Source organism: Ips typographus, linkage group LG6, assembly GCF_016097725.1.
Source record: "Ips typographus isolate SLU linkage group LG6, UJ_Ityp_2.0, whole genome shotgun sequence".
Taxonomy (NCBI): Eukaryota; Metazoa; Arthropoda; class Insecta; order Coleoptera; family Curculionidae; genus Ips; species Ips typographus.
In genome coordinates, this window is record NC_138427.1 from 7,433,627 (window position 1) to 7,459,796 (window position 26,170).

Genomic DNA, 26,170 nt, shown 5'->3' on the forward strand with positions numbered 1-26,170 from the left:
ATACACATACATTACATCATTGTTATATTACAATACAATTTAGATAAATCACAAAATTCTTGTAAAAATTGCTTTTTACTGATAGATGCGTACGAATTACCCCAGTAATGACCATTAACCGGTAAAACCTGTATTTTCTTTTATTACTTTACACATAAAAATTCTTTACTACTACCAAAAAAAAAACATTCATAATACACTTCTTTAATTACTCCTTAATTACAATAAGTACACAAATCTATCCGTATACAAATCGTATAACTAGATAAATTCAGATTCAGAAGACGGATTAAATTGTCCTAAACTTTACAACCAACAATCTTCATCCATTACACCTCAATCTAACCTAAAATAAATGGTTCGCGGTGGGTTTAAGATGGTCGCCCAGCAAATAGGAGGCGGCACCGCTGGTACCCAACAGTGACGTAAACGGTGACGACAAAGCGGCTGCTGCGGCTGCGTGATGACTCTGAAGATGGCTGGGCTGAGATGACAAAACTTTGTTGGCTTGTTGGACTAAAAGGGCGGTGTTGCACGACTGGGGGCTCATTGACCATTTATTGTTATTGGAAAGTGGATCATCAGAGAGTTTACCTACAAAAATAATTTTGAAATTATACCAAATGAATGATCAGAAAAAATTGTTTAGTTAATAATTTTATTAGAAAACAAGTAATTGATTTATCTTTGTTTTACAAAATACATATGAAAGGGTTTACAACTTGATGAACTAGCTACTATCTGGTTACTAAATTTATGACTTTAATAAAAATAAATAGAATGTTTACTGACAAATTAATTTTTTGTTAAGTCTGCTAACGAAATTTCTCTTTCAATATAAACAGAGCTTAACTTTCTTTTTTATAAACATCTGCTTTCACTGTATATTTAAAAAAATCAAACTGGAAAAATACGTTTATACTGTTCAGATTCCATTCATTGAATAAGGTTCACACAGATTGGTCTGAGGTGACTCAAATCTTAAAATAGTATCTCATAATATTTCAAAGTACCAAAATCACGACTTGGACAACAAAGTTATTAAAACCGACTTAAAATAGCTACGTTATTGCCACCATCAGGCAATCTAGAAAAACTCGCAACAAATTGCAATTTTTTGAGGCAAAAGCACCATAGAAACTTTTTAGAAGTTAAAAATCATGAATGTACGGGTTGAAAAAGTGTATATTTACTTTCGGCACTGCGTCATACACTACTAATTAGTACATTTTTACAGGAAAGAAACCATGCTGTTTTAAGAATAACATATTACGCATAGTCTAACGATCCAAAAACATTGGCAGAAAAATTGAGTGTTTTACTAGATTTACACAAATAATGGATGTTAGAACCTTTACAATAAAAAGGAGCTAAGCAAACAAGATTATTGAAATTTTTCTGTTGTAATAATGATAGGGAAATGATAAAAAAATTATGTTCCAATGATTGAAAAAAATGTGCTGTACTTGGGATACATCATTAAAAAGCTTAGATCTTCTGGAAATCAGTTTGTATTCAGAAGAAAGTTGCCCTGAGGATGACTTAAAATAAATTCAGTGAGTTGTGATGCTTCTCCACAGGGAGTCTGTGTGAGGCATCAGTCAGTAAGTTAGGTTATGTTAAGTTGGATTAGGTAAGTTAGGGAGACTGTCTCTAATGGATGACTCTCACTGATTTTCAGTTAGGGACAATAAATACAAATTTGATATTTGCAGAAGGAACCTTGGTTAACCCTGCTCATGTAATGGGCAAACCTGACACACCTTCAAAATCAAAGGCCAAAAAACGCTTTTGCAGAATATTTGTACAATAACAAGAATAAATATCAAATTTGTGGCAACAAGAGTCTTGTATCTTCCAAATCTGAGAATGACGTTGGATCACACGGCCTACAAGTCATACAGACCAATAAACTAAACTCCTTTTATGCTCAAATCGCTGGAGAGGCTAGTAAAGAAGTACAACAATTTATAGAATGATCTAAATACAAACTATTTGTCCATAGACAGGGGCACTAAACATTTCCCAGCTGGAGAAAGCTTTTAACTATGCTTCAACATATTCTATCACAAGAACGCTGAACAGATGAGCTTAACTGGCAATTTAAATTTAAAATAGGAATATAATAACAACTTCTTGGCAAATGGTGTCTCCAAAATTATAATCTGTTGGTTTGATTGGGTTGAAATTAACATTTTAACCTTCAAGAGAACTTTATGCGCTACCTCACAGTTTAATTTTTGCTGCCACAATGGAGAATTTTTTTCCGTTTCAACTTCCAATCGTATGAGTCAATCCTAGTTCCAATATGAAAGACATGCACCCCATTGGTGGCGGCGGCCGTTCTCTCCCTGACGTTTAATCTAGAAAATTGCCCGCCGCCTCTCATTTATTTCCATTAGTGTCAACCGTGCGGATGCCGCCAAGGAAGACCCGGTGCCATGTTGTCATGGAAAAGGATGTTCACTTTATTTGAATTTACTAACTGCACGGGCCACTTTTATTATTTAATGTTCCCGTTTTAATCCGCATTAATCAGTTGTCCTCTGACTGTTTCTTAAATAAAAACCGTAGTCACCCAGAAACAGGAATAATATTTATGTACGCCTACCTAAACTACTCGGTTACTGACAAAATAGCGACAACTAAATCGAGTCTAATAAAACTGCAATATCATCTATCAAAACTTTTCCTTGGTGCACCAAATATATTGAGAAGGAGGACAATATTAGTTGTATATTACCCGGAAAACCTGAGGGACCATCTGGCCGACTTCAAAAAGCGACTGTTGGTCATTTGAGTTTGGTGGACGAGGAAAGTGAAATGCAGGATCGGACCGTAATAAAATTTATTCACATTATTGAGTCATATTAATTAATTCTTAAAACGTGTACAGAATGCGTGGTTCCAAATATAAAGTGCATCCTTCGGGAGTTTAAATATAACTTAAAAATGGGTCAAGAATTGTCATTCCAACCTACATCGAGATGCATTTGTTATTTCTGATATTTGAACCAACATCTTAATCAATGTTTTTAAATAGATGCCATTTATAGGAATTACAACTTTACATTAATGTTGTATTGTATAACATCTTTACTATTAAAAAATCACAAAAATTGCTCGTGTTTTTTGGGATGTTTTGGCAGCATTCACAAAATACAATTTTCATCAATAGGTATTTTTAGAGTTTTTTTAAGCTGTTCAATGTAGTTAAGTTAACCCTAGGTAGTGTTCGTTTCTGAGCTAGAGAAGGTGAAAAATACTAGAATTAGTATTTTCCTCTAAACCTCTGAAATGCTTCATGTGGAAAAGTCTAAATGGTAATTTGTTTGACCACATGAAGTAATTCCAATATCAAGGTAAACTAGAACACCTTCATTCAATTTAGAATCCAATAACTTCAAAGTACTAGGAAGTCATAAAATATTCTTAATATAGGTTACAAAAACTGTCCCTTTCAATATTGGAATTAAGCCAACTTCATTTCACTTTAGCCACACTTACCATTATTAACAGGCTTGATATCAACCCCATTAGACGAATGATGGCTGGACAAACTGCTAGTATTAGAATTAGGGGTGGTGCTGACGCTGGAATGGGGTGAACCTGGTTTTACATCTTTTTGCATGCCCTGACCGTTTTTGGTGGTGGTTCCGGCGCCCTCTGCCTTAATCGAAGGCGGATTTGGACTTTCGGAACCGTTGTTGCTTTGGTTCTGGTTTGACGCTTTTTGCTGTGCCAGTCTTTCTTGTTTCCGGAATTTAGCTCGACGATTCTGGAACCATACCTAAAAAAGATGGAAAGTTGGGTTTCAATTCAAGATCCAATCACTTTGCTGTTTTATAGTGATATTTTAAACTTTGTCACAAAAGTGTAGTGTATTCATTCAACATTATTTGATATTCTTATTTAAGTCGTTGAATATGAAACTCTTCCAGCTGACAGTTAATTTGAAAACTGATCAAGGAACCTGTAGTTGTTTAATTACATTAATTTCAGACACTTAAATACAATATCTTTTATTTATTTTCAATATTGTATTATGCATATCAGCACTATGCTGCTGTAAACATGCTATTTGAAATTTACAACTGTCTGTATGTGTTTAGAATACATGAAACACAAAAGTTAGGTGCATCAATGAACAACGTGTTAAACTGTCTCGGAACAGTAAACATTCTTGAGAACATTTCCATAATTTAACTTGATACTTAAAAATTGGCTCTATTTCAATTTCACGGCCTTTGTCCCACACCTGTAAAACATTAACTATAATATCCAATTATTTTCAAATAAACAAATATATTTGGTACTATCTATAGCACATGACTGAAAAGTGAGTAGTAATTTTCCACGTTATGCGCCAAATAATCGCAAATTTAGTTTAGATACTTAAACTTTGTCTAACGATCAAAATCTGTTTTTGAAGGAAAATTATAAACAAAATATTACTAGTCGTAAAACAGTCGATATAAAACTTAAGTTTGCTGTAAATATTGACTTAACTAATATTAAAACTTACAGTATAAAGGGTCTAAATATTTAAAAGAATAGATACCAATTTTGAAAATCAACCCACAGAAGGCTTTGAAGTAATTTTTGAAAAAAATGTCTTTACACGTTTTAGTTATTACGATCCCTAACAAAACATTCACACAGTAGTTTGACTATTAAAGCTTACCAGCCCTAAAAAGATATTTAAAAATAGAACGAGTTTATCTATTAGTGAACCAATGAGCAGTATGCTTTAAAATATAATTTTTTATATGAGACTAACTGCCTAAAGCAGAACAAGACATAAGCACTTTAAGTTAAGCAGAAAAGATTTATGTTTATACTTGAATTGGTATGTTGCAACTTCTGACTAAACGAAAACATTCACAGTCTCAGACCTCCTATGAAAAATCTACATCACAAATAGTTCAGTCAAAGTCTTTTTTTGAAAAATGTCAAAACGTCTGTATCCAGATAATCCTCAAATAACTTCAACAAACTTCGATCGTATCCTATCCTTATTTGTTCAACTTCTTCATTGTGACTATATTAGTTAAATTAACCAACATAAAACTACAGAATCTTAAACTAACGGATCAAACTGTTTATCAAGTTTTTTTTTTATTCTAACAACATATTCTTTAAATTTACCGATTGGTTTTCCACATGTTAGACAATTTTATTTTAATTTGTAACAACAGAATCCAACAAAATATCCAATCATTCCAGTGCTTAAATCGATTTGTCTTGTTAAAAAATCGACCAAGTTGTCAGTCAATTTAAGTCAATTAATCTTACATGCTTTTATTTTCAACAAAACTGTTTTCGTTTTAGTTTTGATTAGCCGCTATTGTTGTTGGCAATCAGTAATAATTTTTCGCACCTATGGAATGATTCAGCCTTAAATAGACATACGGTTTCGTCTACATTTGAAAAATACGTTTGTGACGTATCAGATTCGTGTATTTTTGGGACATCTGCCAAGCTTACTTAAGTCCTATTTTTAAATCTACATCTTCGTGTGTTACTGCGTTTCGTCCGTAAGATTAATCGCCCGCTTAAAAATATGAAATTCCGAAAACGTTTTCGAAATAAATATACAATTTATACGCTGATATTAGATTTTTGTGAGCAAATTTGTTATGGAAAGTACAACAAACAAAAGATTTGGTGTTGCCAGGATTCGAAAATATTTATGGAAATTCTTTGCATGCCTGATCGTTTAATGCTTGCCAAAGCTTTTCGATAATTACTATTTAACTTTTAGCAGTAATTTACGAATGTATAGTCTCGGTCTACCTGCTACCTGTTTGTCTTTGGCCGTAGGCCCGTTCTCCTTAACGCAGCCAAAACAACTATTTGTTTATTTTCGTATGGCAAGTATCCAAGTTTCCTTTCGTAAATTTAGCATTACCAAAAACGACGCTTTCATAAACATGCCAGATCAGTCGGTTACAGTAAAATCGCACTACACGGTCTGGAAAGCCACTCTAGCAAAAACGCAGCCTATCCTTTTCAATTTAGCCAGAAAACAGCAAAACAGGAAAAAAAGTCGCAACGAGGCCCGTAGGCATATTCTCTGGATATTTGCGCAACATTTTACAATAATTGGACCTCCCCTTGACAGCCGATAAATAAAAGCGGAATTGATTAAGCTGATTGCTGTGCACGTAGGTCCTTTTTCATCCAAAAATGTTGCTGTCTCTGGCAATAGTTCTATCAAACAGCACCCACAAAAAAACTAGTTTGGGCTTAAACTTCGGACGGTTTATAGATTTAATTAACAAAATTTTAATTAAGTACGCTTTCCCCTTAGTAAATTGATTAAAATTTCCTTAGTCCCTGTTTTTCTGTATCATCTCCTTCCAGGGGCCGCCGTTGTTCCGGAACAGGGCTGTAATTTATAACACTTTTCATTCTTTAGATTTGCAACCCTACTTATAAGGATTAAGTAATGAAATGGTTTGATTTAGGAAGGTTCGGTTTTTTTGAAAATGTTTTTGAGTTAAAGAGGGTTGTTCTACTATAAACTTCCACTAAAGTTAGATCAGTTTATTCTTTTCACGTTCCTTTTAAATTGTCGATAAACTTTGGTTACTACTCTACGTCAATTAGCATCTTTCATTGTCATTTTATTTGGTGTACTGCATTTTATTTAAAAGAGGCAAACATGGCTCAACCACCTCCCCCTCTCACCGATGAGGAAAAATATGAACTGGCCTTACAATCGGAACATGAACTGGCCAGATTAATGCGGACCTACACCATCATGGCCCGCAACAGGGAAGAATACATGATTGCTCAAAGTGGAGGAAAACTAGCTAAACACAGCAAAGTGCTGAAAATCTTCAAGAAAGAGCAGACAAACATATTAACAGACTTGGCCGTACATTTTATCCTGATTAGTTAATAGTTTTTTGTAGTTTAATTTTTGTAGGTGGCATCAGCTAAAGCTCGCGTCAAAGAAGACGAAAAACGTTCCAGAAAATTGGGCTACCTTTTGGAGGAGTTTGACGAATTTGATAACCAAATTAAAACCGAACGCAACTACACCAAAGAGATTGAGGGCCAGATCCAGATGATGAAGAAGAAAGCTTTGGAGTTGGCGGCAAAACAAATTTCAGAAGATAAATACCAAGAAAGGATTCTTAAAGTAAGACACTTACCGTTAATGCAACCTGAATGCATCAAATTCAATGTAGGGTGAGCAAACTGTTCAAACCCTGGAGAACAAGTTAGAAGTGCAAATTAAGAAATTCTGCGCTATCGGAGCTGAAAATGTTCAGTTACGGGCTGAAATTCATCATTTGTTAAACGAAAGAATGGAATTTAATAAAACATGGGACAAGCTAATTAATAACCTTTGTATTGGCAAAAAGTTTATGATGGATTTGATTGAACAGGCTACTATAGCCTATGATCAACGAGAAGAATGGGTCTCAAAGCTTGAAATTCTTAAGTAAGTTAATATTGAGCTTCAAGCAAATTCACTATTTGTACTGTTTGTAGAACAAAAGCCCACAATGAACTAGTGGCTAATATACAAGAAATGCGAGAAATGCAGAGAAAGAGAGATAATGAGGTAAAGTTGCAAGAGTTTTTCGCCACTAAAGGTCAAAAGCGATATATGAAAAACCTGGAAGAAGATTATCTGAAAAAACGTCAAAAAAACAAGGAACTGATCCAAGCAAATCTGGAAAAGTATTCGCAAATGCTAACCGCTATAAAAGAATTTACTGAAAGAGACGACATTCCAGTAAGTTAACAAGTTAGTTAGATTTATCGTAACCTCTTCAACAAATACAGAAAATTGCACGAGACTTTCTAAGTCAAGAAGAAGAAAACTTTGCCAAGTTTAAGTACGTAAATGATCTGAACAAACAAATGGAAGATATGAGTGACGAATTAACTATTAGCCACAAGGAAATTGACAAGCAGAAAGTATTGCATGAAGAAAGGGCAGAACAACAGGCAAACGCTTTAAAGGAATTAGAGGTTTGAACTAGTATTTCCCACTTTAATTTGCGTCCAATTAAAAAACTTTAACATAAAAGCTTAAAGTCAATATGAAGACAAAAGCAGCAGATGCCAAAGAAGCGGAACAGCACGCTGTAGAAAAAAAACTGACCACTATTTTAAGTGGAATAGACACTCTGTTCAAGTTGTTTAAATGCCATAATGATCCAATCATTCAAATGTTGGGTATGTTGAATTAATTTTTCATACAGTTTTATGTTTAAGTTAATTTATTAGTTGGTTAATTACTCAAAACTAAAATTTAAATGAAAGCAACAAAGTACTGACTCACTACATAAAGGTAACGTATCACTGTAGAGCGCTCCAATTGGAAGAATCCAGCAGCAGTAAATACAACACTTTGTAATTCAATTTGTTGATGAAAGTCATTTAGTTCAAGACACCTAAAACCACCCAAAAAGCTATATTATTTAATCTACTTACTGCTAGCTATCTAACTAACCAATCAGAATCACGATCATTTCCTTGAAGCAGAAAACAGGAAGCCTGCAAGTTGCTTATTTGTACTGTGATTTCATGAATACACAATAACACAAACAATGGAATAACCTTAAAACTGAAGGTTAAATAAATAATATTTCAGTCATTAGCAAACTCACTACATCGTGCAAATTAATAATAGCAACAAAAGTGGTATGAATTCTGGATCTGGTGTTAAAGTAGCCTTTTCCAAGTCTGTATAGCTGATAATTCAAAGTGGCTACATGAATGATTTTGTATCCAAAATAGAAAAAGGCCATAAAGAAATATCCAGAAAACAGGTCATTAGCAATTCCACTGATTTCTCCCATATTGTGATACAACCTGCGACACTTTCGGATTTTATTCACTTTGGTTTCTTCTAAGTAGTCTCCACTCACAGTTAGAATCAATTCATTTAGTTGCCAGTATTTATAACTAATACTACGTAAAACTTCAGTACAAATTAACATTAGCGTCCAGTTGTTTATATAAGACGTAGCACGATAAAAATAATACAGCCATAGTTGCTTTCCAATTATAAGAGGAAGGCTGAATGTTATTGCCACATAACTCCAACTAATCAAAAGGAGAGACTGGCTTAAAGGTGATTTCCACGCAGCAACTTTACAACAATCTTTGGAATTTAATTTCACTAGAGTGTCCATTAAAATCATCTTTTGGAAGTAATTTTCCCACAGATTGCACTGAAATAGCCAAACATAGCGTCTTTGGAAAGTCAAAATAAAGGAAATAACACCAAATATAGCCTCCATAAGATTAAAGAGGGTTTCATCATATGTCAGTTGAGGTATACCTTTAACGTGCAGAAATAGTGTTAGCACTGTGAAGAAGAAGACAAGAAACCGATGCAAATTTTTGCACGTTATTTCTCCTGTTCGAAAATTTAAGAAAGGTGTCAAACCCAAAATACTTAAATAACTGAAAACTGGTTTAATATAGTTAACGTTACTTCTGGAAAGCCTAAACATTATTAGGACGTTACTCATTTGTGACTAAACGTTCTGTTTAATCAACTCTAATTACTGTAGTAAATAATTTATTAATTCAATTTACATTAAGGTCACAATGAAACAATACATTACTACAATGCAGCCCTTTACATGCAAATACTGGAAAAAAACATTCACGAAGCTTTAGTTACTGTGCATTACAAAGAAGCGAGTGCTGCAAGCTCAAAGAAAAGTAAACCAGACAGTTTTGTTGTACGAAGAGATATGTAAGTTATTTTGACAAACTGAATAACTATTGCTTTAGTGATGTGTGTTTTTTTTATCTAGAGTTCCTGGAGTAATAGAACCAGTGGAAAGAATATGCAGAACTAGTCCCTGTCCATTATGCGTTGAACATGATCTAGTTAGTGATGTGATTGATGATCTACAACGTGCCTATGACAAGAAGGAAATCGAAGATAAGCTAAAAGTTCGATTGAAAACTGAAGGGTCGCAATGCGCCCTACACAACGTGTCCGCGTGCCACCTACCAAAATCGAGACAAATTATCCAGAAGCGTTATCAATAAATGCGTTTACAATTTCCGATCTTTTGTTTGCTGGAGAGGTTGTATGATAGTCGTGTAGTCCCGGAACGTTCCTGTATTATTCAGGACTCGCCATTTAATAACGTCCCCGAGTTTCAGATGTACAATTATGTCGAGTGCATTTTTTATAAGCTACACGGGAAAGCCGAACTTGCTGTTACGGCCTCAGAGAAAAAAATGACAAACAAAAATTTTAATTTTGCTAATGTGACGGGTTTGATGAATTTTTTATTTGTTTGTTTTTGTTATAGCGAAGTTGGTGTTTATGGTGCTAAAAAAACACACTGAGTTGGTTAGTAGATATTATGTTTAGTGATTCAAGTAAGACGATTACCCTAAGTTTCAAAATTCTTCCTTTTTACATATTATTGTTGTTCCTGGAAAATAAATCTAACTGTCTTCCTCAAGAATAGGTTCTGGAAATAGTTTCTGAAAATTCTGAAAATTTCAATCTGTTAGAATGCAAAGAAGAAATGCATCATCTCGTTTTTCAACGTAATCAACCAAGGACTTTCAAAGTATTGCTTTATCAGCATAAGCAATTGCTAATGGTTTGTAATTTTATTCATACTAAATTCAGCATTATTCAGCAGGATTAATCTTCTAATTTTCTATAGATTACTCAGGAGTTTCCATTGGTTTTTTTCTATCTGTTTAATTGATGTACCCCAACTGGTGTAACAAGAAAACAAGTGACAATACAAAATGAAGACAAGGCAACTAAATAGTCAATGTTTAATCAATGTTTACACAAGAGAGAACATGAATGACGGACCTGGGGGACAGCAGGTTCATAAAAACCATACCCAGTAAATCAAATCACACATGTTACTAAACATGACGTGCAGTTTTTTCGAAGGGTGGATTAAATTGTAAGTAGCTTTAATATAGTGCGTAAACTGGTCGACGTTCGACACGGTTAATGAATATTGAATCAACTCCGTGTCAAGGGTGGTTTATTGATTTAAAACCGGCTGATATGTTAGTAGAGTTTAAAACTAATTAATTTCGTTGAAGCTCCTCGAATCTTTTCGAGTTTTGGCTGGCTAAATAGCCGCGGCCAATAAGAAAACCAAACAAAAACGAATGGAAAAGTCCACGATGTTTTCCGCGTATTGACTCAGCAATAAGCATATGAAATAAGAAAACACCGCAGGCCGAGTTCCACCAGCTGCCAGTGTTATTTTATTTGGACAGAGTTATTCCGAAAAGTAGACGTGGAGGGCGTGTTCGAGTGTTTACTTTTCGAATTAGCGCCTCGAAACTCCCCCCACCACTTTCCCCAGGGAAGCCGTGACGTCACAGTCCCCAAAAACTCTCGAAAAAAATTTATGCCGGCACTGCAAAAAAATCAATTTTTTACACCAAGAATCGTCTTGTCTCTTCGGGGGCTTATTAAACCGGAGACGCTGGCAAACATGGAACAGGGGGGAGGTTGGTAGGGGGTGGTTATTGCGGACCTGTTCCTCAAATACAATTCAATTAATGTTTGCCAGACACAGTGAGCGGAACAAGATGAATAGGGGTGTCAAACCACCCCGCTTTATACGCATCACAAAGGGGATAGAGCCGCGTTAAATGCTGTAACATAAGGTGCAGTTTAGTATGAATAGGTGTTTCAAATAGAGATTATATTCGGTGTAATCCTTGTTACGAAACTTAATGTATACGACCATCTAAAGTAAATTAAGACTACGTCACAACCAAAAAATAGCTATTTGTATAACGAGTTACAAAAAGTAGTTCAGACACTTTTGGGCTTGAAAATTGACCAAAATTTGACTGGAAAATCAATTTTCTAGTAATTCAAACTCTTTGGGCTTCAAAATTAACTTTAAACTGCAAAATTTGACCGAAAAGTGAATTTTAAGTTCTTCAGACACTCTTCTCTTCTCTCGGTCTTGAAAATTGACTTCACACTCCAAAATTTGCCTGGAAAGTCAATTGTCAAGTTATTCAGACACTTTTGGTCTTGAAAATTGACTTTAAACTCCAAAATTTGACTTAAAAGTAAATTTTTAAATAATTCAGACCCTTTTGGACTTAAAAATTATCCAAAATTTGTCTGGAAAGTAAATTTTCAAGTAATTGAGACACCTTTGGTCTTGAAAACTGACTTTCAAAAAATTTGACTCAAAAATCAATTTTGAAATAATTCAGACACTTTTTGACTTGAAACTCCAAAATTAGACTCGATAGTCAGTTTTCTAGTGATTCAAACTCTTTTGGGCTCGAAAATTGTTTTGAAACTCGAAAATTTGATTGGAAATTAAATTTTCGAGTAATTCATTCATTTTTGGACTTGAAAATTGACTTGAAAACCCCAAAATTTGACTGGAAAGTTAATTTTCAAGTAATTCAGACACTTTTTTCTTTGAGAATTGACTTGAAACTCCAAAATTTGACTGGTAAGTCAATTTTCAAGTAATTCAGACACTTTTGGGCTTGAAAATTGTCTTGAAACTCCAACATTAGACTGGATAGACAATTCTCTAGTAAATCAGACACTTTTGAACTTTAAAATAGTGTTAAAATTCCAAAATTTATAAAAGAAAAAAGTAAATTTTCAAGTAATTTAGACACACAGTGAATTTGTGTTACAAATGATTTTTTGTATAAGAACCCAATGGTATACAGGTGTGGTAAAACAGAAACCGACCATAGGATAAATCGTGTTTCGAACAAAAAAAACATTGACAAAAGCATGCTCGATACAAAGACAGAAAACAATAAAAAAACTTACAAAATCTAAAAAATTAAACTAAACAGTAAACATACAAACATTAATTGCTCAGCAACCATAATATTGTTAATAATTTTATTAAAATAGTGCTCTAAACTGGACACCTTATTCTTATTATATCATTATTATTCGACCATTGTGTTGGTTGTTAATAAAAGTTATGGGGTTATGGGGTTCAAACTAGTATTTAGGCTTTATTCCTCAATTCCCTTCAAACCTCTAAGAATTCAAATTAAAAAAGATACTAACATACCGTTTGTATGTCGTTTTTGGATTTTGCTTGAATTTGACATAAATTTTATATGTTCTGAAACTGAGCTTGTTTTCAAATAAATCGATCAACAGCATCTTTAAGAATTATCTTGGTTTACTAATATAGCATTATTTTCTGCTTTGTTCTGTTATGGCTCTTCTAAAATAAATTAACTAAACCTGTTAAAATCAAGAAACCCTGGCAGAGGAACACGTTCAATAAAAACGAAATAAAGCAATGCACGTTTTGCCTGCTAAACAAGTCGAGCCTAAACCCAGAACAGTAAAAAAATCCAAATAAATCCTGGCTGGCAATTGCCAAACATTGACGAATTTCAAAACAACTAACGAACTGTTAGCCAGCTTTGGCCGATCCCTTGTAAAAAGCTCGTTAGCCGCCCTTTCGCCCTCCAATCAAAATTGACGGTGCAGCTGAGGGCCGAATACCGATGATTAGGAGGAGTTTTGTACTTTCTATCCCGTTTAGCGTGCACGTTAAACTCTTTGACGTCCCTGTTGCTTGCTAAACATTGTGACTAACTCCTACTAAATCTTTCCTGCGAATTCCGTGGATTAGATCTAAGTAAATTGGAGAAATGGTGACAAACCAGATGGTGAAAGTGATAAAGTTTCCATGTTAAAGTTGCAAAAACTCTTCAACAGTTAATTGCGCTTCGACAAAGAGGCGGTCGGTCTGGATAGCGTGGGTCCCTAGAATATAGCAAGGCGATCCTGGATAAACACCAATCAAGACCGAGACTTATGCTAATACGCTCTTTCTCCGGATAGATCGTGACCGATTTGTTCAATACTTTCGGACCGGAAGCAAATAGTTTGATTTATTGCGGAAGGGGAATTTTTCTTTGATTGTCTTCTGGATAAAGTTTGAACTGACCTTCTTTTTTGTTCCATTGCAGTTTTAAACTTAGCAGGTAAAAAAATTATTCAATTCTTCCTGTTTGTCGAAAGCTTGATTAATGCTTTTAAAAAGTTAGAATAGCACAAAACATAATAAGTATGTACAGGGTGAGTCAACGATAGAATAAAGTTCATTATCTCATTTGTTTCAAGAAATACGAAAGTTTTAGAGAATATTGATAGATGCATAGATGCATGCATACAGGGTAGTTCATAAAGGGGTGGCAGAAAAAATATTAGTTTATTTAAATGGAACCAAGTATTTTCAGATTTCCTATAAAATTTTAAATCTTTTTTACTTGTAACTTGATCTACTGATTTTTAGTGTACATTTGTATTTTTTTTTGTTTTTATGTGATCTGTTTAAAACTTTGTGTTTTACTCAAATATGTTTTGAAATAAATGCCTTTTGACTTAAATTTCAGATTTTCCTCTGGTGGATTATTATGAAAAGGATATTGCTTGTAATGAGTAGGATCAGACAATTAGTCGTCAATACGTAAAGGTTGATTCCGTAAACAAAACCCTTAATCAGCACCTACATTCTCGTTTCGACACGCGTCACCCCCGGGGGCAAACAATGTGGCCAGGGAGGCGTAACTTCACACCCTTCCAGAGCCCCATCTGTCACTGTTTGCCTTTCGGCTTTTCGCTGCTCAAGATTATTCTTTTGCTGTTACGGTTGCTTGTTTGCATCCTTTATTAGCTAAATATTGCCCGAAGCTCTCGTGTTGTTTACCACCCTCGTGTCGAATTTCCACTAGCGACCTGCACGATTTATTAAAGACATAGGGAATGACGTAGTCTTATCTAATACCCATAGAAGCGCAATAGACTTGTACAGTTTATAGCTAGCCCGACTAAGGACCAGCTGCTCGGACACTTACTCTAATCACTTTAGCGACCCTCCAGTTTTCTTTTGTTGTCTCTCCATAATTGTTTTCTGGTGGTCTTCGATGCAATTCTACTGATTAAACCTAATTAACTTAATACGTTTTTGCTTCTGGGGACGATTAACCAAACGCGCGCTAGACGACCAAATCCAAATTAACTTTTCGAGTTCCAACAAAACGAAAGAAAAATTAATCCCGCGCCAACAAAAAATACAAACTAAGCAGGAATATATTCGATTCAGCTGCGGCCTACCAGTCCAGTGAGGGTCCATGAATAATTGCCGGAAAAATGATCAACATGAAATATGTCATTTATGAAATTGTGGCTTAGCTCAATTATTTACTCCATTCGAATTACAAAGCGAAACGTCGACATTGTGAATGTTTTAGGCCGTAATTCGCATTGAACTTAATTTAACGATAATGTAATTTTCCATTTAAAGTTGATGGGTTTGTGACCAGTTTTAACCTAAAGGACCACCTTAGTTTAAAATCCGACTAGTTTTACATTTATTCTAGATACTTAGTATTATACGAAAAAATTACTTTCGTTTAAAAAAAGAAAATCTTGATTTTTGCTGCTACAAGTGATACTTCTTCATAACCTAGAAGAGTATGATACACATTTTGTCTTTAAAAAGTTTTTCTATCTAATTTAATATTTTTTTCACTTTTGTTCACTGTAGCAATTAGTGTGTATTGATTGAATATATTAACCCTACTATTAAGAGTGAGTTACCACAAAACCGTCACAAACAAAATATACTAATTTAAAATCTGCAGTAATTTTAAGCCTGAAACATTAACCGCCGCACATTATAAACACAAACGTACAAATGTGTAAAACTCCGGGCAAATGAAAAGAGATTAAAACAGGGTTTTGCAGGTCATAAAGCGGAAATTCTCGTCACTATTTCTCCCACAAACGGCCTGCGTGGTCGGTTCCCCATATGCGGGACCCCCGTAATTCTGATGAATGTTTTTGATTTTCTTTCTGGCCGCCCTTTATTAATATTTACTCGGGCACTAATTGGGCCAGATATTGCGAGAAATAACGGCCTCGTATGCCGGCCAGGTGCGATTGCATTTTTGACTGCTTTATGGCTCAAGCGTCGATTTTATTACTACATGTTTGCCTCTATGACCTACAAGCTAATCGTTACCTTACAATCTAGTTTTGCTCGTTAATTAAAAAATGAAAAACTTTGGAAAAGTACCAAGTGAAGCCCTTAGCAAAACTCATGAAAAAAGACTTATTTTTAAAAACATGAGCCACTTTGAGTTTTTGAACAATTGCTTCCTACTTTAAAATGCTGGACCAGCTGAAATGGGTACCAACATGTGTGCTTACCAGGAAAAGGCAATCTGGGAAATACACATTAAATTGCCAACTTCGTGTTTCGGTTCTCCTTATTTTTGAAAAAATGGACCACTTTGAGTTTTTCAACAATTCCTTGTGAGGACATACAGGTTGCACATTATTCAACTTTAAAACTTTCAACCAAATTTAAAAAATAGGCGCATTGCGACACAAAAATTAGAATAAAATTTCTTGAATTACACAAATTTAGGCAACATACTAATATTCTAAAGAGATATGTGAATGATTACTGATATTTGATTCTGATCAGGACAAGATCTAAGAAGAATTGTACAAAATACATTGAACTCCTTGTACAGAAGATATTTCTTCCTGAAGATTTCTTAAGTAGAAACAATCCTGGAATGTATACAAAGTAAAGAGATTTTAAAAAATGAAATATTTTCAATCTTTAAAACAAAGTTTATTCCAGGAAAAAAGTTGCAATTCAGTGAACATCAGCCAGCTTCGAAAAAGTTTTGAACCTAATTCTAGAGATCATGTTAAGATAATTGAAAATTTTAAAGCTAAAGACACACATTACCAACCACATTTTGAACACTAAACACTAGCTTGTATTACCTCGTGTATTTTTACGTCTGATAATGGCTGACTCTTAATAAACTTAATAAACTTTTTCCTGTTTTAAACGCTGATACAGACAAATACATTTTAAAGTAAATCTAAAAGTCAATCCAAAGAGATTATAACGATATCTACTACAATTTCCCACGCATCAGTTGATCTCAAGAGACACAAGTAGTAACTCCCTCGTTAAATGATGCATAATGGGTCTCCATTTGGATCGAATCAACCCCCGTCTGGGGGGTGGAGTCCGAATGCGTCCTAGGGGAGACCAGCGCTTTGGTGGACGATGTAATTGCTTAATTGTAAGATCAAAATTCAAACGGAGCGAATGGATTCTTTATGGTTGCTTTGGGAGTTATGATTCGAAAAATGCACGCTGCAAAGCGTGAGAAAGTGTATGAAATTAATCACGTAGATGGAAAAATTGCTAGTTTTCAGAAAAATCAATATTTGAAATTGCAGAACCGACCAGAATACTTCACAGTCTTATCAAGTACAAAACCTTACTCCAGACATTTTCAGGAGTAATGACTTTCGATACAAAACACATCAATAATAGAATAAGTAACAGAACACCGTGAGATTGTGCTGACAAGAATAGAGATGCCCTAACGTGATAGTGGAGCCCTATTGAGCGAATCAAAAAGCAAATTTTACGGTCCGCATCAAAACAAGCCTATCGAATTCCGGCTTAGCTGGCACGTGACCACACTTTAGTGATTGTGTTCTGCCAGCTAAAGTGTCAAGTATTTGCTTGTCGTCAATCAGCCAAACAACCGTAAAATCTATGACAAATAAAGACCCCCACTGACCTGACTGTGAAAATTTGGTAACTTGCTATTAATGGATGATAATCAAGCTTCGTTCCATTCTCATTGAATCCCAAACTAGTTGTTTGTTCTTTTTCAACAAAGTGGAGAAAGAGACGGAATTAACTTGGAGAAGTTCATAAAATATTCACTGCGCCTACTCAGGTGCGCTTATGTTCCACTTACGTCCCGGCTTAAATTTAATTTGCTCACGGTATCAATATCCATAAAAGTTTCCATTTTCCGTCACTTTCTATTTCCAATCCGCAATTATTCATCAGGAGAGAGACGCCTAATGATTGATGGGCCGTCGCTGACAATCACGTTTCTGTCGCCCACTTTACACGTGATGGATATCTCAAATATGGCGTTGCTCTGTGATCGTTTATTTTCCTATTTTGGTGTATACGGTGGAAGGAAGTGCTCTGTTTTTATGTGTAGGTTATAAAACCTGAGAAAATAATGAACTTTGAGGGAGAGTGATAACTATTAACTTGAGCACTCAAGCTAGGGTGGTTTGAAAAATTCATATAACAAAAATTATTGCACAACTTGTAATATTCTGATTACAAAATTTATCCAATTTTGGTTTAGTGGCTAGTTTTCGATTTAAAGTGTGTTTTCTGTTATTTTTCTATCATTATTACAAACATTTTAGACTTTTTCTAAATTATGTTTGAAATTGGCAAGTTTCGAACTGGTCCTAACCATATACAACAAAATAGTAAATGTTGTTATTCAGTAACTTCCCCACTTTTCATGGAAATTTCGATCGGTAATGTATCCAGGAATCACGTTTAAAATTCTTAATAAGTGAATTTATTAAGTAAACATACCTGATGAGTTATTTGTGATTAACTTTGATATCAAACAACACAAAAAAGGATTTATACACTAGGGTTTTTGATAGTAGTAAATTTACTAGTTTTGGCTACTCTTAATAACCTTAATGAAAACGGTCCAAAACAGAATGGTTCCATGAAATGTGGATAAAAAGGTATTTGGTTAATGAGTATCATTGCGTCAGAATAACAATTAGTTATTATATGAAGATCTTTCTTCTTGATAGTGATGATGCAGTTGTGTGGTCATAATACACCTGCTTGAATTATACGAGGTGCTTGCATAAAAAGATCGTTGTAATATAATACTAGTGATTCAAAATCATTGACATGAACAACATCACCTACCTGTACTCTAGCTTCGGTTAAATCAATTTTCATTGCAATTTCTTCTCTCGTGTAAATATCAGGATAATGAGTCTCCTGGAAAGCCCTTTCCAATTCCTTCAACTGTGCCGAAGTGAACGTAGTTCGAATTCGTCTCTGCTTCCGTTTCTCCGTCAAAACCCCTTCATGGCCAGGATAGACTTTGTAGGGAAGTCCACCTGAAATATCATACACACGCTATAACTTTTTCTGCTAAATACATATCAAGTTGTAAAGGTTGAATCCACCTGAGCCCCCGCATAAATATTTTCCTCCCGACCATATTTTCACTGCGAGTTATATACGCGGCGTCTCCCTCTCACTTCTCAACTTGTCTTCAAGTTGTTATTCCTCGAGTGGAAAGGCTTTTTCAAATTCAAATATCTCTCAACAAATTATCAAGCATCAGTCATCGCCGAACACCTCCTTGCTCTAACGTCAGCGAAAATATTTGCACTCGAATATGGAAAGGGGAGTCGACGCGATCGATTTGAAAGTGGTGAAAAATGTTCAGCATTCGTGTGTAGAATGTTTAAAACATGTTGATACAACCGTACGTTTTTAAAGTATACATTGACTTGGAACTTGCATACACTATAAGTAAACGTACATAAATGTGCGTTTCCATTTTCAATCATCCGAGAAAAAGCGGAATTGATGTGCCACGCGAATTTTTATGGTTATTTTACTATCGCAACATGTAGAGAAGGTTTTATGGGCGCCCGCTAGTGGTTTTATGACGGTTTTCTTTATATTTTGCATCCAATATCGGGGCAAATAAATCTTAGCAAAACGGCGAAATACTTTACGCATTATACATAAAAGTTTACGGATCTAAATCAGTTTATAATACAAAATTTAATTGTTATAGTGGCGAAACGTGGGAAACCCAAAACATCCCTAGAAACCGCAATAATCCCTCAGAATTTTAGATTATGCGGTGGTACGTATGATCTGGCTGGTTTGAGTTATAATCTACATTAAGGTGTGTAGAGGTAATTAAAGAAAATTAATTTGAGGTCTCTGTTGAATGATGATAATTAAACGTATCTACAGACAAATATATTAAACGAGATTATTTTTACTAATTAACTTCTTAATTAATTTAGTAATACAAAGTTTAAGTAGTTTACTGAACTTTTTTATTATTTTTAGTTGAATTTTAATTAGGGTTTTCTTTTATGGAAATAAATCTGTATAGTTAATAAACCAGGGTAGGTTAAGCAAAATATACAACTTTATGATAAAGTGTGGATCATACAACCACGAATTATGAATTTTTTATGTTATGTAACAGTTGGTACGTTTTGAAATTTAAACTTTTTTAAATATTTTTCTTTGTTGTTATTTGGGTTTACTGTCTCACCAACACAAAAAAGGTTTGTTGGGAAAATGGAATTTTGCACTATTTTCAACTAAGTTTAAAATAACATTAACCTAGTCGTCCACCACTGACTTAGGCTCGGTCTTGATACCTAAAAACCTGACGTTTCGGTGGAAAATCTACCACCGTCTTCAGAGATTCTAAAAAAAGAACACAACGGCAGAACATAGAAAACAACAACTTAATAAATATGTAACCTAATAATGTTCAATTTGGAACTCGAGAAGTTCTCCGAGGTTTTGTGTCGATAAAAATTGACATAATTTTGACTTTTGTCCGTTTTGGATGTTCTAAATCTCTAGAACATTTATTAGTAAATGTTACAGGATAGCCATCTTTTAGAACATGTTTATTATTGCAAATAATTTTGGCTCTATCAAATAAACTTTTTACAAGGGTATTGTACCATTGGATTTGTAGTTTAAATATCTATTTGTGTGGGTTGGTTTTCTGCATACTTTTGTTTCAAATTTGTTTATGTCTTTTTTAATTAGAATGTCTAAGGAAGTTCGTTACTTTGCTCAGTTTCTGTTGTAAATTTGATTGTGGGTTCTATTGAGTTTATGTGTGTTAGAAATTGATTGAATGGATATATTGAGAAAACATAATCAATATACCTCCACCAAATTGTTGGTTTATAATTATAATTATTTTGTTATAATTAAATGTTCCAATGACAGTGGAAAACCCATTGCCATTCCAGAATTTTGTTGCTAATAATCATCTCCATATTGGAAGTACTAGTACTAGAATGTTGTTTTTACACAAATTGTTATGTTAACTAATATAGTGTTTATGCTTAAGCTTGTACGTTCTTTAAGACTTGAATCATTCTGCAATTTAGATCTTACAATTGAAAGAGTTTTGTCAACTGGGACATTTGTGAATAAACTAAAAAAAAATAATTAAGTACTTTACTTACATATAATTTACAAACTAATTTACCTACTATCTTTTCTCTCTTAATGTACTAGTCGGGCATTTTTCATTGCGTAAGAAAGCAAGAGGGAGCAGGAAGCTGAAACGATCGATATAGGCGTTTCTTTGCCGTTGAAGTCGCAGGAAACGGTTGCCCCAGGTTGAACGACTCCATTTTGGACCTGCACGTAACGAATTAGGCGTTCTCCACCATAGGAATAAATCAAATATGTACCCTTCCCATGCATGCACACACCAACTCAAAACAAGTTACTTGGTGCACTCACATTTTTGTGATTTCACTCCACCTGAACTGGTTTCATAACCAAAAAACTACGTCAATAGTTAAAAAGAACCATGAATAACATTAGCATAAACATTCAAAAGCTTAACAGAGTTGATCGAGCAAAAGACGGCAGCTGACTGAACTCGAAGAAGGCTTTTTCTCTGTTCGGAAGACCATCATAAGGCCATAACTCAGTTTGGCTCGCTAACAAGGTTACACTTATCTCCTCTCTCTCGGAAGCAGGCCGCTCAAATTAAATAATTTAATAGCAGCGAAAGTTATTGTGAATAATCCGGTTAGGCCGCCGATATCGTCGGATCGAGAATAGAGGGAGAAAGCCAAAGGGGTATCCGGCAAGTTGGAGAGAATAGACGACAGCACCAAGCTGAATAAAGATGGAAGGTAGAACTAATGTTTGTTAGTTAAATTTGTTACACTTTTTTTTAGCCCTTGAGAAAAGATGATCTTGATCATGATGAGATGATGATGATGAGAAAAAAAAATATGCGGAAAATCAATGTAATAGACAAATAAATGTTTTCAATTTGATAAGTGAAACACATTCAAAACGTTTACTTGTCTTTTCTATATTATTACGTCATCCTGTTTTTGTTTGATTTTTCGTGTATCTGTATACTTATCATGTATTCATTGCTCAAAACTTTAGAAATTAAAATTAATTTTATTAAATGTCCACTGTCTGATTTATGATACAAGGTTTGTGTTGTATTACGTTGTAAAACTGCAAAATTGTCAAAATCCCGCTTCACGCTCATCATTATAGTGTCACAATGGAAAGCAATAAATAGTTGCTTTTCTTGACAAATAAACTGATTTTTTAAATAAATTTTAATTAAGATATTTTAAAAACAAGAATAATAAATAATTCTAATTTGGGGTAACAATTAGAGTCATTTATCGAGAAGCTGTTCCGATTGGTCAAAACATGTCTTAAGCAAGCGTATACAGGGTGATCTCTGAAATGGTTAAATTTTTAAGACATTTTATTTTCACCGGGAATCTAGAAAAACCTATTTGGATTGTTTTTAACCAAACCCTCCCAAAAAAAAAACAAGATTGAACATTTTTAATTAAACTTATTTTTTTCACTAAAAAAACTTTTTAAAAAATACTGAAAATTTAGAGATATTAGCTTTGTTCGGGTTTTTGTTTCCGAACTGTTTGGGATATGGTTTTCACCATTTGCAATTTGTTTATAGTGCTGCAAATCAGTACATAGCATTGCTGCAGATGTCCCAAATCAATTCTTGAACGGTTCATAAACCCGAATAAAGCTATTTAAGAGTAAATACTACTTAAATGAAATGTGGTTAAGAGTTAAGATATTCCAATAAGACCATCATAGTGCTTATTTTGCATATTTTTTTATTTTAAAATCTTGCATATTTTAGCATAATTCGGATAAAGCATCAGTTAAACCAGTTTTTTTTTAATGTTGCACATCATGACTTGAAAGATGCTTGAAGAATGCTTGATAAAACTACACTTTGAATTATTTAAGTCCGGTACTTTCATTTGGGAAAAAATCATTCTTAAGGTAATTTCTATAAAAATGACAGAATTAGCCACTCTATAGGAATTAACTTATATTTGACAGATATTAGTGCACATAGATATTAACAAAAAGTGTTCCATAATATGCGTTATTTCTTAATTTTTGCCTACATTGACCCATTTTAGAGAGACTTACCTTGCAGATTCATAGATGATGGAAACATTCCGGCGGCCCGATGAACATCTTGCACATGAGGTCGGGTTCCCATTACAGCACACTGGGAACCCGCCGCTGTATGGTGCACTCCCATTGGTGCTCCAGCCGACGGATTATAACTTCTAGCCATTGAGGCTGCAGCCGCCGTATATCTGTAAGCCGCTTGGGACATTTGGCTGCAGGATGTTAAGTCCCCATAGGAGCAGGGCATGTTGGTAAGACCCGTCGGATCCATGCCCGCTCCTTGAAGGCAACTTGAGTCAAACGAAGCTTGATTCAAGTAGGAATAGTCCATTTTGTAAGATTTTTTGAAAATTGCAAAATTGAGGGTTAAGTGGTCCGATCGGGAGCGTCTTAAACGAGTTAAGGGTTTATGATTTACGCAACAAACCTAGTTAGAGCCACTTGTAAACTTGTTACTTCCGACCCGTTGAGGAATAATCGAATAAAGACGCCGGCTATCAAATTATGGCTATTAGGGCTTTCGCGCGCGATTTTTTCAAGATAGCGTACGTATCTAGCGCGTTAGACCTTACTGTCTGCCCGAAATCAAATGATAAGCTTAATTCAATAACCTTCCTCGTATACACCCTTCTATAAAGGGGGATGAAGCGTCGCAGCATCCCTCCGGATGGGCGGAGCCAGTCGCAAAACGGCCGCTCTACGGCCAATGAGGCGCTCTCTACCCCGTCGAACCCCACTGTTATTGGTCGTAACCGGTGACGTCACGGCACGCGATCTAGGGGTTGCACGCACAGTATACTCGGATGCAGGAAGAGGCAAAGGAATATTAAAAGGTGTCTCGCATCGTCAGGGCGAAATTAAATTTGTATTCGCAGGGCTTATCTGTTTTTCTTGGTTTGCATCAACAGTCGGCGTGATTTCGAGACACCTGTTTTGGGGATGTAAATATTTCGAGATACCGTTGACGTGCCTTGGATTTCTTGGGTTTGGGGCCTGGTTACACCCCCTTCTAGTTGTGTTTTTAGGTTTCTCTCGCATTTTACCCTTACGATTTACGAGCAACTCTACTACTAGTTGACAAAAAACAAACGAAAGTTGAGTGCTCCACATTCTACATCTATGCTAATATTCTTCATCAAATTACATCCAAGAGTGGGTTGTTTGATAATTTGTTACAACTGTAAAAGTTAGTTTATCTACTACTTTTTATATTTGAGAGGAGGAAGAAATCAACTTAGTTCTTCTTAAAGTTAAAACTTTTAAATGCGGATTATCACGATTAATTTGCACCTTTCATATAACTGAAAGTACCATAAATGGTACAATAAATTAAACGGTTCAAGTACTGTTTCCTGTGAAAACGATCAATAAAAATCAAACTACACTCAGAAATGCAATGGTGTGTTTAAAACCCGAATGGTTTTGCTATTTAGTCCTTAAAAACTTTCAGAATTCCTTCAGTTTACCAAACTGAATAGTATTCATTAGCGTCTTAATCTCTCAAAACATGTTAGTTTTAGAAGCTGTTTTGTAGTGAAGTAAATGGTTTCTGCAAGATTTTCCTATTTTTTTGTAAATAGTTCTTCTCAGAGACGAACCAATCGAAATCTTTTAGTAACCTATTTGTTTAACTGACCACTAGAACCATATCTGCTATCAAATAGTCGTCTAGTCATATACGTCAGTGAGACTCAAACGATAGAAGCCATACTATTTTTTATATGAAAACACCATTTAGGAAGCTATACTATATTAGTTATTTTTTATATCGTTACGTTGTCAAGGTAAACTGTACGTAATAGCTATTTTCCTAACAAGTGCGGAAAGTGGTACATAAATTGATATCGAAATAAAAGTTTAAATAAAAGTGAATTTAACAATAAAAATTAAGTACAAAAATAAAATTTGATTACAACCTACAAAATTGATTACCATAAATAGGTAACTAATCTATATTCCCAAAGAACAGAGAGGTCAGTTAAGTTATCTGCTATTTAAAAGTTTAACCTAAGAAGTCACTGACAATCTTATAAATTTAAAAAATGTAGAAATTAATACCTATTGCGTAAAATTTACAATCTAAATAAAAGAAATTCTAATGCTAAATAGTGTTGCCAGATAACTTTCGGGTTATGAAATGCATTTAAGTGCCCAGTAATTTTGACATTAGACAAAAAATTATGAACACAGGCACCACAGCCATTAATAGGCAATGAATTCTAGAAAGTAGGTAACCCAAATTTTCAAGTATCAGACAGCACCTACTTAATTTTTTTCAAAAGCAGAAAAGTTTAGGAAAAAATTATAAAAGCAAAATAATAATAATCACCTATGATTTACAAAACAATTTTGAGCGACGAGAGAATAAACTTTTAACACTGCAAAATTTAATTAGGTCTTAAAAGGCAAATTACTCGGCTAATGCGGCTCTTCATTGCCTTTAATCTGATAAGAAGCAATTTGAGACGCTAACTACGTTAATATCCAAAGCCCCATTTCATAAACATTGATTATACGGGTTAATGTCGGCCGCAAGTTACTTTTTTCGTCCCCGATGCGACTTATGGTCTTCCATTATTGTCCGAAGCTTTAAAAAAAAAGTCCAAAAGGAAACAAATTCCTCCAAACAAGAAATAAAAAAAGCTGTAGTTCGGTTAAGGGCGAAAATAAAAAGCGAGATCGGTTGCATACATTCTTGATTCAGGCCAGAAGGTAATATTTTCCCGAAGGAAATAAGAACGGGAGAGTGATTGTCCTCATCGCCTTCAGACAGGAGTCCATCTCGACTTCTGGATTGGCATCAAGGATGTCTGGATGAGAACATTTTGCACCAGAGGATTTCTTGACTTAGTTAAAATAATTATTTAAGAGAGTTTTAAAGTGGGAAGTTTGTAGATATACTAGTTTTAATAATAGCCTGATACATTTTTGCACTAGAGAAGTATGTAACAGTCACAGTAATAGACTAGTTTCAATCTTTTTGAACTACAGATTAAAACTGATCAGACTAAGATGAACTTGAAGGAAAAAACTGACTTTTAGCCAGCTGGTGGAATAAAATT

At 34.5% G+C, this 26,170-nt stretch overlaps 2 protein-coding genes across 2 annotated transcripts; one reads left to right on the forward strand and one right to left on the reverse strand.

Moving 5' to 3' along the window:
• Positions 1–11: 11 nt before the first annotated feature.
• On the reverse strand, positions 12–23,628 carry PHDP (Putative homeodomain protein). The gene is made up of 4 exons (XM_081981702.1): positions 23,124–23,628; positions 18,807–19,003; positions 3,508–3,790; positions 12–594 (listed from the first exon to the last, which is right to left on the reverse strand). Exons 1-4 carry the CDS (start codon positions 23,437–23,439, stop codon positions 347–349), a joined length of 1,044 nt encoding a protein of 347 aa, XP_081837828.1. The 5' UTR covers positions 23,440–23,628; the 3' UTR covers positions 12–346.
• Positions 6,601–10,049, forward strand: LOC145730486 (coiled-coil domain-containing protein 63-like). Its single transcript, XM_081981701.1, has 8 exons — positions 6,601–6,883; positions 6,935–7,150; positions 7,200–7,456; positions 7,507–7,753; positions 7,804–7,992; positions 8,052–8,199; positions 9,577–9,733; positions 9,795–10,049. Exons 1-8 carry the CDS (start codon positions 6,668–6,670, stop codon positions 10,033–10,035), a joined length of 1,671 nt encoding a protein of 556 aa, XP_081837827.1. The 5' UTR covers positions 6,601–6,667; the 3' UTR covers positions 10,036–10,049.
• Positions 23,629–26,170: the final 2,542 nt, after the last annotated feature.

Bases quoted from the DNA above. Each gene is read 5' to 3' on its own strand.
- LOC145730486 (XM_081981701.1), top strand. From the start codon at position 6,668: ATGGCTCAACCACCTCCCCCTCTCACCGATGAGGAAAAATATGAACTG. The intron at 6,884-6,934 runs GTACATTTTATC...TAATTTTTGTAG, and splicing joins ACATATTAACAGACTTGGCC to GTGGCATCAGCTAAAGCTCG. The intron at 7,754-7,803 runs GTAAGTTAACAA...CAACAAATACAG, and splicing joins CTGAAAGAGACGACATTCCA to AAAATTGCACGAGACTTTCT.
- PHDP (XM_081981702.1), bottom strand. From the start codon at position 23,439: ATGGACTATTCCTACTTGAATCAAGCTTCGTTTGACTCAAGTTGCCTT. The intron at 3,791-18,806 runs GTAGGTGATGTT...CATCTTTTTTAG, and splicing joins TAACCGAAGCTAGAGTACAG to GTATGGTTCCAGAATCGTCG. The intron at 595-3,507 runs GTAAGTGTGGCT...TTATTTTTGTAG, and splicing joins TATCAAGCCTGTTAATAATG to GTAAACTCTCTGATGATCCA.